This window comes from Paramisgurnus dabryanus, chromosome 7, assembly GCF_030506205.2.
Source record: "Paramisgurnus dabryanus chromosome 7, PD_genome_1.1, whole genome shotgun sequence".
Classification (NCBI taxonomy): Eukaryota; Metazoa; Chordata; class Actinopteri; order Cypriniformes; family Cobitidae; genus Paramisgurnus; species Paramisgurnus dabryanus.
In genome coordinates this window covers 8,091,347-8,106,326 of record NC_133343.1, presented here as the reverse complement: position 1 = coordinate 8,106,326, position 14,980 = coordinate 8,091,347, and the positions used below count along the sequence as shown (strand labels likewise).

General features: G+C 37.2%; 1 protein-coding gene across 1 annotated transcript; it reads right to left on the bottom strand.

Moving 5' to 3' along the window:
• Window positions 1-365: 365 nt before the first annotated feature.
• LOC135717907 (NLR family CARD domain-containing protein 3-like) lies at window positions 366-14,678 on the bottom strand. The gene is made up of 5 exons (XM_065240235.1): window positions 12,636-14,678; window positions 8,058-8,231; window positions 7,804-7,980; window positions 2,119-2,165; window positions 366-1,676 (listed from the first exon to the last, which is right to left on the bottom strand). Exons 1-5 carry the CDS (start codon window positions 14,615-14,617, stop codon window positions 1,150-1,152), a joined length of 2,907 nt encoding a protein of 968 aa, XP_065096307.1. The 5' UTR covers window positions 14,618-14,678; the 3' UTR covers window positions 366-1,149.
• Window positions 14,679-14,980: the final 302 nt, after the last annotated feature.

Genomic DNA, 14,980 nt, shown 5'->3' with positions numbered 1-14,980 from the left:
GAGCAAAAAGTTTGTAGAGTGTGTGCGTTAGGCAGCTGTTCGTGCTTCTCTGCCGATGCTTCCGAATAAAATATGAAACGTGAATTATTACCGGTGTAACCCGTGTTTTATTTATGTTTATCCACGCCGAAGAGACTGGAGTGTTACAACAGAAAATAAGGGTTACACTATTTTCATATTACCATTGCGAAGTATTGTCAGTGTTACTGTGTACTACTGAGCATTTATGTTCATTGCCATTGTTCATTCTTACCATGTTTCATGTTTCCACAAATCATGTTATTGCCTGTTATTTGATTAGTGCTTTTAGATTACCCTTTTGGATTGGTTGTTTTAAATAAAGTCTGGCTCATTATGCTGTGGTTATAAGGATATTTTTGCTGACTCTCTAACTTACAGTAAATACACTGGAGCAGATCTGTTGTATTTAAACTCATCTGACTCCTGCACTTATCCATTAATGTAGTGTATGTCACATCTGTATATAAAATATAGATCATAAATCATACAGATTCATGAAATGTCCACTTTACTGTATGTGGTCCAACTCAAAAGCCTTTTTATTGATTTATAGTAGTTTTCTGTATTCATCTAGTTTACATATGCAATATTTTGTACATTGACAGTTATATTTATACATTTTATACAAATCAGCTAAACAAACACGCCCCTACCCCAATTGAATCTTGACCTTCTTTTGATAGACCCGCCCCACACATACACAAACCAGGCAACAATGTTAGTTAGAAACGCCCCTTACTGCTGATTGGCTACAAGTGTGTTTTGGTAGTCGGCCCGACTCCATTTTCCAAAGTGTTTTTAAAAAATCATGCACCGCGCCCTTTAATTATGAAAAATATTACTAAATAAATAATTAAAACTTAGATGCAAGGGTGTTTTGAGTGTACACGCTAGTCATCCAGAGTCAAAATATCACACCCCATATCTCCACAATGTTCTTGTAGGGAGACACGGCTGGGACCCTACAATGGACTGTGAAAGTCCTAATCCTGCAGTGGTCTTAACAAAATGCACCAACTAAAAAATGCTGAAATAGAAAGTCCTACTTATTTGTTTACAATATTTTACTGATGAAATGATTTTTATGTACTATTCGCATCACTGCCTGCTCGGAAAGCTCACATGAAGTTAAATCTGACATAGAGACGCTCCGTAACGAACCATAAATCCAGCATATAGAGGTTCAGTGAATTTTGTGTTGAATGTGTGTAAGTGTTTGAGTGTTTGTGTTTCTACTGAGCCGCTGTAGAAGGACAAAGTGCCAGCTGACCAGTCTAGATAAACTCCTACTCTATTAGAGCAAGGTGAAGGAGCGGGTATGTCTGTTTTCTTACTATCATGCCAGGTGGTAAATCCATCATGAGTACAGAAAAGACACCAGGATTTATCATCATTCCCAAACAAACTATTCATCCCTTCTTTTCTGTTAACATCTTTATGGGTCACTGCTACACGAGTCCAGGTATCCCATTCAACCTCCCAGTAACAGCGTTCAGTCAGAGTCTCTTCACACATAACCTGAGCACACTCATTAAATCTCTCTGGATGATCAGGATACGGCTGTGGATCATGCACACATGTCACTTTTCTGTTTTCCTCAGACAGCATGAGATTAGAGTTTGCTGTGTTTGGATTCAGTCGGAGATCACAGGCATCTGAACACAAAAACAGACATTTAAAAACACAACATCACTACACTGTAAAAAGTTGGATCAACTTAAACAATTATTTCAATTGGTAACACCAAAAAAATTAAGTTGTTTAACTTAAAATTTTACTTAAGTAGAAAAATGTAAGTTGAAGAAAAAAAAACTTACATTTTTAAGGCGTTACCAATTAATGTAATTTTTTTAAGTTGATCCAACTTTGCACTTTTTACAGTGTAAATACATTTTGTGTAATGTGCATGTGTGTGTGTGTGTATTATTTGCATGTTTTAGTATATCGGTTGTGTTGCTAAATGCACACCAAGTCCAGTACAGTATAAAAACCATTATGTCTAAAAATCCCTACAAAGAAAATAAACTGTGTGTGTGTGTGCACATGCGTGCGTGCGTGTGTGTGTGTGTGTGTGTGTGTGTGTGTGTGTAGACTTACACTTGCGTAGTCCTGCTTTAATTCTGAATGCTCCTCCATGTTCCAAACTGTACACACACAAAACACACAAACATGATGGGTTTCCACTCTGCGAAATTATCATTTTCACGTTTAGCGCCACGTTGTTTAAATAGCAAATGCATTCGCGCCCCCTTTTGCGCCCATGGGCATTCTGGTCTGAAAACGAGGTGTGTTCAGGCGCATTGTTGGGGCGTTGCTATTTTTAGGCAACTAAAATAGACTACGCCATTGAGCAACAAAAACCTGGTCTAAAGTCTAAAGTCAATGGCGCAATATGTTTTTGTTATTTAAAGAGCACATTAGTAATATGCGCCTATAAACGGGACGACAACGCAGGTTTGCTTATCACATACATGAATGTGCAGCAGCACAAAAACGCTTTTAAATATGAAAGATTAAAGGATTGAATGTAAAAGATTATTATTGAGTCTCTTGGACATAAATGAGGACTAATTATGAGACGTTAGAAGGCACAAAGAGCTGCTTCACCTGTAGCCTGGTAAGTAAATAAATGCTTTGCTTTAAACAAATGCATCTATTTTTAAATGCTAACTTACGGATTTATTGTACATGATGACACTGTACCTGTGGATATGGTGAGATGAGAAACATTTTAAGAAATGCTTTGTAAAAATCCCATGGCGATGTTCTAGTGCTGAAACGCCTTGACTCTCTGCACGTTTGTAAATCCTTTATCTCTTGTTTGTATTTTTAGAGTACAAACCTTTTCTTGCATATTTGCAAATTATTTAACAAGATTACATTGATTATGTAGGATATCAATACATTTACAGCAATTCAAAGCCTGCTATTTGTACTTCTATGACTGAAAGAAAAGGGCTTTTAAAGGTTTTAATTCAAAAAATTAAAATGTCAATAAAAATGAAAACAACAAATTTATTTTACATTATTCTTTAACTGGTCTTCTTCCTCCGCTTAGTTTTTCAGTTTACAGGGTCCGTCATCTGAATAGGGATTAAGCACAGCACCAGCGCAACTGGCTTTTGAAGGGGATAAGAGATAAGACTCTCATTGGTTTATTGCACGTTACGCCCAAAACACACCCATTATTCATTAGGAAAATTTGTACAACCCTTTTCGACCATGCGCTCTGCGCACAAACCATTTTTCGCGTCGTTAAATTAGCAAAAGTGGCATCGGACACCCATTTAGACGATGCACTTAGATCGTTAAAATAGGGCCCGATGTCTGTGTTTTTCTGTTCCTCTCTACTAATATAAGAGTCAACATTTTATATTCAAATAGAATTTAAAATATATATAAAAATATACAGAAAATGCTGAATACCTATTTTTAAATATGTTTACAAAATTTATTTTTCACCAGTATATTTTTTGCCATTTTTTGTATATTTTGAAATATATTTGAAAAAGTAAATATATATATATATATATATATATTACAGTTTTTCTTGATTGCTTTGACGCAGCCGTCAACTTAAACTCCACATGTTCAAAACAGTTAACACACAGGCATAAACAGTGGCACTCGTGGTCAAACTGACACATTTTGTTTGCAAAAGACTCTAACCGCACCAAAACATTTAAAATATGCAACAAAAGCAAAATTTGCCTTCAAACAACACAACTTGCACACAACTATATGAAGCTATAGTCATTCATTACACAGTGGACAACAAAATACAAAATACTCTGCAAATCAGTTCACCATTGCCTGTCCATGTAGCCTATTGCCAGTGCCATTTGTTGTCTTATATAGACTGTGTCAAGTTTGCCTTTTGGCCAAAAAAATTGGATCCAGAATTAGAAATGCTGTGATACATTTTTTATTGATTCCATGACACACATTTTTGTCAAACCATATCTAAAAAAAACTAATACTGCAAATATTATAGAGAATACATCTAAACCAAAACGCAATAAAAGACATAGTCACTATTGATACCCAGTCTCTTCTGTCTTGACGATGGGGCCACATGGCCTCATCCAGATCACAAGATCACATTTAATATCCTCTCTTGCAAGGCACCTTGCAAAAAATCTTTTTGCATTTCTTATCCAACCTTGAGCAAAGGATTAAACTTTCCACCTCCAAACACTGAAGAACTCCTCTATGGGATTCAAAAATGGGGAATATACTGGGAGGAACAGCATCATACGAGGTTGTACACCAAACCACACATTGACACGCATGTTTATGACATTACATAAAGCCTTAGACCTCCTCCATCCGTGCTGGCAAAGAACAACACAGACGTGATATCTTTTTTATAAGGCATGCAGATTGATTGCTACTTGAAGATTTTTGTGAAGGAGTGTCAAACAGGTGCTTCAGTGAGTTTATACTGATCTAGGTAGTTTCTTATAGTTAGGAAAAGATGGTTTCTGATTGGTTACCATAACTAAAAGAATGGACTTTGGACTGCTTGAATGACATCCGTGTTTAATGTTTTGCAAGAGGGTGGGAAAAGGTGTCAATCCAAAGAGAAAGTGCTGAGAAAGTGATGATGAAAACTGAGTTTCTTTAACTTTGCATGTTACAAACCTGTATACAAGTAGAAAGTATTAAGTAATTTTCAACTGCAAAAATTTATTTTATAAAATTGTACATTTCATACATACTTAACAAACATTTATATTTTGGAAAAATATATATTTTGCCATATGGGTTGTAAATTTGGAATGTATTTGTTGCCCTTGAACTACATTTTTGAATATGTTAATATATGAAGGTTAACTTAACTTTGACCTGGTTAAAGAAACTAGGATCCACTCAGTTTTCATCATCACTATCTCAGCAAAGCAGAAGGCACTTCTTGCAAATGTGTTAACTCTTTCTCGTTGGATTGTTTCACCATCTCTCCTCGGTAAAGCGACTCGTTCAATTCCTACATATCGTAGGGAAGCAATAGGGTGGTTAAATTCAACAAAATGAGCAGCCAAGGGATAATTCATATTTTTACATCGGATTGTACTGCGATGCTCTGAAATACGTGTTTTCAATTCACGCGATGTTTTGCCAACATATGATTTACCGCAAGGACATGTTATGAGGTAGATAACTGCTTTTGTTTTACAACTTATAATTCCTTTAATAGGAATCGGTGTCCCAGATTGCGGATGTTTAAATGAAGTACAACGGTAAGTGTAGCTACATTGACTACATGAGCCACATCGATAGTTACCTTCAGAAATTGGTGTTAATGTCGTTTGTGTTGTGACAGGTGGAGAGGATAGATATGATCTTAGATGATCTTTCAAATTACGTCCGCGCTTGAACACCGTGAGAGGCGGATCCTGAAAAGATTCAAGACTTCTATCAGTTTTTAAAATGTGCCAATGTTTGTTAATTATTTTCTTAATTTGTTCCGATGTTTTAGTATATTTTGTAGTAAAAACCACAGAGAATCTTTTTTGATGTTTTTCCTTCTTTCTTAACAGATCAAGTCGAGATCGTCCCTCAATTTTTTTCTCAGCTATTTGAATTTATTTTTTTAGGGTAAATTGGCTCTACAGTGAAAAGATTCTTTTAAAATATTAAAATTCCTATTAAGATCGTCTGGTTTGCTGCAAATTCTTTTTATCCGGCACATTTGGCTATAAGGTAGGCTGTTCTTTAAAGGTAAAGAATGATAGGAATCAGCTCTCAAGAAAGTATTACGAGCTGTAGGTTTTTTGTAAAGATCTGTATAAAGATAGTTGCCTTCTTTGATTATCCACAAATCCAGAAAACTAACCTTATTTAAATCAAACTCCATAGTAAATGTCAAAAACTTTGAACAGCCATTTCAATATTGAAAAAAGGAATGGAGTTGTGTAACATCACCTTTGAAGAGACAGAAACAATCATCCAAATATCTCTTCCAAATCAATATGTTGGTCGAAAACCCATGATTGGAGTAAACAAATTTCTCCTCAAAAAGAGCCATATAAAGATTCGCAAAAGAGGGTGCAAATGTACTACCCATTGCCACGCCTCTCTTTTGAATTTAAAAATCATTCTGGAATATAAAATAATTATAGGAAAGTACAATTTCCGATAGTGTCTTAATACATTCATTAGAAGGAATTAAATCAGTACGCTCAGATAGAAAGTGGACCATAGCCTCAACACCCTCTTTGTGTGGAATACATGTATATAAAGATTGAACATCAAATGAGACCAGTAAAATGTCCTCAGGTATTGGATTAATGGAATCTATGAAAGACAACATATGCATAGTATCCTTCAAAAAAGAGGGCACGAGTCACTTTACTGAGGAGAGGTGGTGATCTTGACTGCATTCTACTTAGGCGTGAAGCATATTGGATACATACATTAAGAACTCTTGTACCTTACGGTCTAAATGTTGACTTTAAACAAACAGAAACCATCTATTCCTACCTATTAGAAACTGCCTAGATCAGTATGAACTCACTGAAGCACCTGTTTGACACTCCTTCACATAAATCTTCAAGTATAGCAATCAGTCTGCAGGCCTTATAAAAAAGATATCACATCTGTGTTGTTCTTTGCCAGCATGGATGGAGGAGGTCTATGGCTTTATACCGCTCTCGCCTTGTCAATGTGTGGTTTGATGTACACCCTTGTATGATGATGCTGTTCCTCCCAGCATATTCCCCATTTTTGAATTCCATAGAGAAGTTCTTCAGTGCTTGGAGGTGGAAAGTTTATGATCACCATCCTTAAGAGCAAATGCCCTTGCAATGCCTGCTGCTGCCCAAGAAATAGGTGCAGGGGAATGTCAAGGTTGGATAAGGCATGGAAGAAGATTTTTCCCTAGGTGCATTGCAAGAGAGGATTTTGAATGTGATCTTGTGATCTGGATGAGGCCATGTGGCCCCATCGTCAAGACAGAAGAGACTGGGTATCAATAGTGACTATGTCTTTTATTGCGTTTTGGTTTAGATGTATTCTCTATAATATTTACAGTATTAGTTTTTTTTTTTTTAGATATGGTTTGACAAAAATTTGTGTCATGGAATCAATAAAAAATGCATCACAGCATTTCTAATTCTGGATCCAATTTTTTTGCCTAAAGGCAAACTTGACACAGTCTATATAAGACAACAAATGGCACTGGCAATAGGCTACATGGACAGGCAATGGTGCATTAATTAGCACTGAGTATTTTGTATTTTGTTGTCAACTGTGTAATGATTGACTGACAGAGCTCATATACTTGTGTGCAAGTTGTGTTGTTTGAAGGCAGATTTAGCTTTTGTTGCATAATTTAAATGTTTTTGACCATGAGTGCCACTGTTTAGGCCTGTGTGTAACGGTTTTGAAAACGTGGATTTTAAGTTGACGGCTGCGTCAAAGCAATCAAGAAAAACTGTAAAACTAAGTAAAAAATATTTAATTTAGCTTTATTTTCTGCAAAATTTATTTAGCATATATTTAAAACATACTGTATTTTTTTGCCCAGAAAAAAATATATATTTTTGCCGTATGGACCTCTTGTCTTAGGACAACTTTGATTAATCTTTTTGATCCACTTCAAATGTTGACTTCAAATGAACATTGTGTGAATAAATGTGAATTATTTATAAAAGTTTCTATATAAATAAATATAAAAAAACAATGGAGTCACATTTAAACTCTCTGTTTCTCTGTCACACACACACGCACACATGCACACACATACACAGAGTATTGTGAGTATTAATGTTGAGTTCATACTTGAGTGTCTCCAGTGTACACTTCGGATCATTGAGTCTTTGAGAGAGCACCTGAACTCCTAAGTGTTGTGGGTGATTGTAGCTCAGATCCAGCACTCTCAGGTGTGATGATGGGTTTGAACTCAGAGCGGAAGCCAAACAACAACAACCTTCATCTGTCACCATACAACCTGATAATCTACAGAGAGTAATAATACTGTTTAGTTTGTCTTTTTTCTGTTATAAATAAGTAAATCAGTATATAAAGATGAATACCTCAGTGTGTGTAGTTTACAGTTGTGACTTTTGAGAGCATCAGAGATGAGCTTCACTCCTGAATCCTTCAGGTCATTGTTACTCAGGTCCAGCTCTCTCACGGGTGAGTTTGAGGATTGCAGAAATGAAGCAACAATTTTAAAGCACTCAACCGTGAGATTACAGTCAGTAAGTCTAGAAGAGAGATGAAAAACAGCACGCAAGGACATGACAGTTAAATCTTTAATTTCTTAAAGGATTACTCCAAATTCCTTAAAAAAATTCAGTTAATTTACTCACCCCCATGTCATCAAAGATGTTCATGTCTTTCTTCAGTCAAAAATAAATTACTTTTTTAAGGAAAACATTCCAGGATTTTCTCCATATAGTGGACTTCAATGGACCTCAATAGTTTACAGTTTCAATGCAGCTTCAAAGTGCTCTAAACAATCCCAACCAAAGCATAAGCAGTGGCGGCTTGGAAAGAGAGGCACAGCCTACTCATACATTTTAGGTTGAAAAATGAAAGAAGTACCATACAATACATTTTTAATATCATTTTCAGTTATTAATTTTGTCTTCAGATTGTGTGTTTATTGTAATTTCCCCGTTACAAACCATAATATATTATTGAAGTCGAAGTCCCCCTTGTGGTACTACTGCTAGTCCACGTAAATGGACAGAAAGGGGAGAGACACAATCTATAGCAGACTTTGGCTTCCATTGATGAAAAAAATCAACCAATCACCATTGAGCATTTTCCTGCATCAGCAGTTTCTCTGTGGTTAAAATACAGCCTCCCTAGGTTTATTGACCAATCACCATGGAGACGTCAAATACGCAATTTCATTGTAATATGTTTGAACGGCACAGCACTGTCACTCTGATGGTGTAGTAAATATGGATGAAATAGTCAGAAAAAATGAGCAAAAATTCTGTGACTATCCCACGGAACTTTGTGAGATCACGTTGTCTTTTGTTTAACTTTAATGACTTCAACAGGTATACTGTTTATTAGGCAGGCTTTAGACCGAATGCATTAAAATGTTTACATTCTGTTAAGACATAATCAGTTGTTTACCATGATACTCACTAAGACAGCTACATTCACAAATGTTATGTGAATTTGTCCGTTTAAGCCAAAAGACGAACATGGGCTTATTTAAACTCTGTGCACACGCCCTACGGGTGGATGAAGCGTTGTCCCGCGCACGATGCATCGGGTCTTCAAGTTCAAGGCAGTGAATTTAATCATTATTCAGCTGTATAATAGTCAGCGTTTGACTACTTACATCTTTCTTGCACTTCCACTTTCTGAGGAATCGCGCAGCTTTTCTCCTTTGAGTTGCACCTCTGTCTGTGATTTGATTCGTCATCTGGGAATCATTTTGACTTTATCTTACTTTATGGGGCGCAGCGCAGCTGTTGGCTTGTGACATCACACTACCGCGAGATTGATTTAAAAGCATACTGAGGCCCTGTCCCAAATGGCGCACTTCATGTGGACTTTCGGTCTCGTGGCCTTAAATTGCGCGTGCTTGCTTAGTCTACGAGTCCGTAGGGTGTCCCATCTGTCATTTTTACACTCCGAAGTGTGCTCATCAGTGCCCCCTTTGAACCCTTGATGCGGTCTTTGGCGAAGCCCGCACTGTAGCAGGCGGACTCTACCAAACCAGAAGTCCTTGCGAAAGACAAATCAGACCAATCAGACGACGGAAGGGAGGAGTTCACACTGATTGGCAACTTATTTTGCTATTTCCGGTGTGAGGCTCAAGTCTGTCCCAAAATACAACTTCGGTGCACCCTCTTGGACTCGCGCCAAGGGTCCCTAGGGTCTGCACTTCATGTAGTCATCAAAGCCACAAGTCCGGAATGTGCCATTTGCAGTGGCGGAACTAGAATTTTTTTAATGGGGAGGCCAGGGGGTGGCCAAAGCTACTTTAGGGGGTCCATAGTCCATTAAAGAAAATGACGTGTAACCATATATCAAGAAAGCATAAATGATTATTTTGATTGCATTAGATGTAAACATAATAAGGGTGAATTTTAAATCTTTCTACTGTATTTCTAACATCTGATTTACTGTCTGGAAAAAGGATTCACCCAAAAATGAAAATTCTGTCATCATTTACTCACCCTTATGTTGTTCTAAACCTGTATTTTATTTTAATAAACACAAAAGAAGATATTTTGATAAATTATGGTAAGCACACAATGAATGGTATATCCATTGAATTCCATCATGCTGTTTTTATTCCTACTATTGAAGTCAATGGTTATAGCTGTGTGTATACCATCATTTATCAAAATATCTTCTTTTGTGTTCATCAGAAAAAAGAAATTCGTACAGGTTTAGAACAACATAAGGATGTAAAAATGATGACAGAATTTTCATTTTGTGAACTATCCCTTTAATGAAGCAAAAGATCAGGAAATCTAAACTCCATGATAAACCTTAAACTTATTTCAAATAGCAGAGCTCAACACAAAGGATGTTTGGATTAATCTTTATTTACGAAGATACAGAAGATGCAAAAGTTTTCTTTTTTCTTTTGATATTTAATTAACTTTAATGACAGAGAGACTTCAACAGGTTAGGCTAGGACCGAATGCAATAAAATGTTTATTCGTTTAAGACGTACATAACCAAATGTTTAGTATGAAAATCACCAAGACAGCTATTTTGACATATGAGCATTTGTCCGTTTAAGCAAAAAGACGCGAACATGAAGTCGTTTAAGCTAAACTCTGGCTGTGCACGCGCACTATCGGATATGCGCAACGCGCTTTCAAGTTCAATGTGGCAATCCAGTCGAATTAATCATATGCAGTAAAGATCACGTCAAGAATGAAAACATGGTGCTGGGTTTTGTTGTAAAAAAAATTGGCAATCTTAGACTTTATTCAGTCCACAAGAAAATTACCACACTTCCAGCATATACGGTGAAATCATGTAGTATTAGCAATGTATGACGTCACTTACATCATTTTAAAGAGAATCCAAGCATTATGTAGACATGACATTTATCTTCTGATGTATGAAAAGTATTCGTTAAGTTACAGTTATTTTTCTGACGCGTTTTGAAAAGACATCACTGATGGACAGATAAGAACGCGCATTATTTTCTTAATTTTGTGAAAAGCACAACATTCAGTTTTTATAGACACACAAAAAAATGACACTTTAACGTTTTAAATTATGTATAAATCATATCTGTATGTCCAAAATCAGAAGAGTAATCCAAGTCTCTTTGCGCAGTGATTGAAAAATAAAGAGTTTGCGCCGCGGCAGGGAAGGTTAATATTCAGAATGTTTTTAACAATGTGCTGCGCTGTCACACGTCGAAAATAAACATAGCGATTAAGTGAAAGTAGCGCATTAAATTTGGGGTGGCACACGGGGTGGCCAGTGCCATGTCAAGGGTGTCCAGTGCCACCCTTGACACCCCTCTGGCTCCGCCACTGGCCATTTGGGACAGGGCATGAGTCAATAGGCTTCTTCATGCGGCACCGCAAGAACCGACAGCCGGATGACAAAGTACCGTGAGAATGATTCGAGAAATCATACAAAGTCTAATTTCGTCTCGCGGTACTTTGACGTCACCCGGCTGTCGGTTCTAGTGGCGCCGCATGAAGTCGAACAAGCCTATTTACTACTGAATCGGTCTGCGCGGCGCCCCAAGAAGCTAAACGAGCGCTGAGCGTTGGGTTAAATAAGACGAATGTCAGAAAATTACAGAGGTCCGGACTTCAGGGACCTCAATGGTGGGTACAGCCATGCACATGAGGGAAAAAAATAGGGCAGAGAAGAATGTCTATTTTAGCAATGCATACCCTCTATTATGAAGTCCCTCCTTCATAAATAGGTAATAAGTTCTGATTGTGTAGCTTGTTTAGTGTGTTGTGATTCAACAGCAGCTTAGCTTAGCCAGAGCCTTTTAAGCTTAGCTAGCGACTGATATATTCCTGGCGGCAGAGGTTAGTCAGAAACTCTTATTTTGACGTCATTCAACCAGAAAATAGAGGGCTGTAGTCCAAACCGGCCTTTCGCTGTAGTCTTTGAAAGGGGACTTCTATTAAAGAAAATATATAGCTTGGCATTGAACTTTGAGCTTTATCATTTTGCAGGTATTATTTATGCTCTAACAGCAACATTACACTTACACAATATCTAAAATGGGACCTTTAAACTGTATAGAAACTGTAAACTATTAAGGTCCACTGAAGTCCACTATATGTAGAAAAATCCTGAAATGTTTTCCTCAAAAAACTTAATATCTTCTTAACTGAACAAAGAAAGACAAGCATCTTGGATGACATGGGGGTGAATAAATTATCAGCAGTTTTTTTTATTAAAGTGGAGTATTCCTTTAATAACTGACCATTATAACCACCTGACTAATTTCCCATTTTAAATCTACAGTTTGACCAAATGTATGTGAACAACTAATTTCTGTAGCTGTTTCTTCATCTTAATTAAAAAACAGATGTTTGGTGATATGGTTTGGCTCTCAGTTGCAATTTGTGTTCAACCAAATCAGGTCATCTTTGTGCAGTCAACTTTTTACTCAAATACGGGAAACATAAATGTACACTCACATAGCTCTTGTGCAGTTGCTGACAGCTGGTATGAGTCTTATTTTCCCCTCCAGTGTTGTGTTGTATTTCTTCAGATTCAGCTCATCCAACACCTCCTCTGACATCTGAAGCATGTAGGCTATTGCTGAACAGTGAGCAGCAGAGAGTTTCTTCTCTGAGTGTTTATCCGATCTTACAAACTCTTCAATCTCTCTGTACAGAGTCCGATCATTCACTTCAAGAAGACACAGAAACAGATTGATGGATCTTTCAGCTGAGAGATTATTCTGTTTAATTTTATCCTTGATGTAATGTGTGGTTTTCTTCATAGTTTCTGTGGTGTCAACCATGTGTGTCAGTAGATCCTGTAAGAGTCTCTGATTGGACTTCAGTGAGATGCCCAGCATGAATCGCAAGGAAAGATCCAGATGTCCAGTTTTACTCTGAAGAGCTTTATCTACTGTATCTCTATGCAGACTATGAACAACATCATGAAACTGTAGTGTGTCAACATTTTTTGTGACATAATAATAAAATGCATAGAGAGCAGACAGAAATTCCTGAAAGCTTAGATGTATGAAGCAGTAGATTTTCCTCTGATGAATCCCAGATTCCTCCTTAAAGATCTCTGTACAAATCCCAGAATACACTGAGGCGTCAGTGATGTCTATGCCGCATTCTCTTAGCTCCTCCTCATAAAACATCACATTACCCTTCATTAGCTGTTTGAAAGCCAGTTCAGACAGTTTTAAAATCAAGTCTCTGTTGGACTGCAGGAGTTTCTCTGGATCTCTCTCATCATACTTCTGATTCTTCATATTCATCTGAATCAGCAGGAAGTGGATGTACATTTCAGTCAGACTTTTGGGGATTTCTGCTCTCTCATTATCTTGATTCAAGATGTTTTGAAGAACAGTGGATGAAATCCAACAGAAGACTGGTATGTGACACATGATGTGCAGACTTCTTGATCTTCCAATGTGTGAGATGATTCTGTTGGCTTGATGTTCATCACTGATTCTCTTCATGAAGTATTCCTCCTTTTGCATGTCATTGAATCCCTGGATTTCTGTCACACGGTTGATGTATTTAGATGGGATTTGATTGGCTGCTGCCGGTCTGGAGGTGATCCAGATGAGAGCAGAGGGAAGCAGATCTCCTTTCAAGAGATTTGATATCAACACAGCCACTGATGAAGTCTCAGTCACATCAGACACTTTCTCACAGTCTAAAAACATCTGTGTCATTCTGTTTTCATCCAGACCATCAAAGATGAACACCACTTTACACTCGTGATACATCTTTGAGTCCAGATCTTGAAGTTCGGGATGAAAGTCAACCAGAAGTTTGTGAAGACTGTACTGATGATCTTTAATTAAGTTCAGCTCTCGAAATGGAAACACAAACATAAAATCGACATCCTCATTGGCTGTTCCCTCGGCCCAATCCAGAATGAACTTCTGTACAGAGACGGTTTTTCCAATTCCAGCGATGCCTTTAGTAAGAACGTTCTTGATTTCTTCTTTTCTTCTTCTTTTCTCTGGTTTATCTTCTGGTTCAGGTAAGGGTTTAAAGATGTCATTGCAGTAGATTGTTTTGTCTTGTAATTGTTGTGTTCTGATGTTTTTCTCCATGTGTAAAAGCTCATGTTCTTCATTCACTCCTTCACTCTCTCCCTCTATAATGTACAGTTGTGTGTAAATCCTCTTCAGGAGGGTTTGATTTTCTTGTTGTTTGATTCCCTCAAATAAACTTTCATATTTGTTCTTCATGCTGGTTTTGTATTGGTCTTTGACTCTCTGCAGAACGATTCTCACTTGTTGATGAGAATCCTGATGCAGGTCTTCAGTTTCCTCCAGCAGGATTTGTTTTGTGCAGAGCTGCCTGGGCTCAGAGTTCACTGCTTCATCACTGAAATTAGGACGATCTAGCATGGACTCCTTACTCTTTATAGACACACTGCTTGGTTCTGGAGATGCTGCAGTGCCCTCCTTCATCTCCATATTTTTGAGATGGTGGTCCTTATTTTCTCTCTTCTTATAGAGATTTCTCCAGAGAGAGGTTTTATGGGCAATGCTGTTCCCTTTTCCCTCTGCAACATAAAGTCACCATTAGACACACACATACACTGTATATAGAGATGTATGTATGTACAATCTTTTGGCGGAGCATAATGCTAATAACACAATAAAGGTAATTGGTTTGAATACCAGCGAACACATGGTCTGATCAAATATATTCCCAATTGCAATAAAGATAAATAAACAAAGCACATGTCATATAAAATGTCATGTTAAAACAAGTTACTAACATACTACAAACTTTAAAATAAATCACAGCTATACACAATAATTTTGCATAATAAT

Coding starts and splice junctions, on each gene's coding strand:
- LOC135717907 (XM_065240235.1), bottom strand. CDS start 14,617: ATGGAGATGAAGGAGGGCACTGCAGCATCTCCAGAACCAAGCAGTGTG. Junction 7,981..8,057: donor TGTAAACTACACACACTGAG/GTATTCATCTTT, acceptor TACTCTCTGTAG/ATTATCAGGTTGTATGGTGA. Junction 2,166..7,803: donor TGTACACTGGAGACACTCAA/GTATGAACTCAA, acceptor GTGTGTGTACAG/TTTGGAACATGGAGGAGCAT.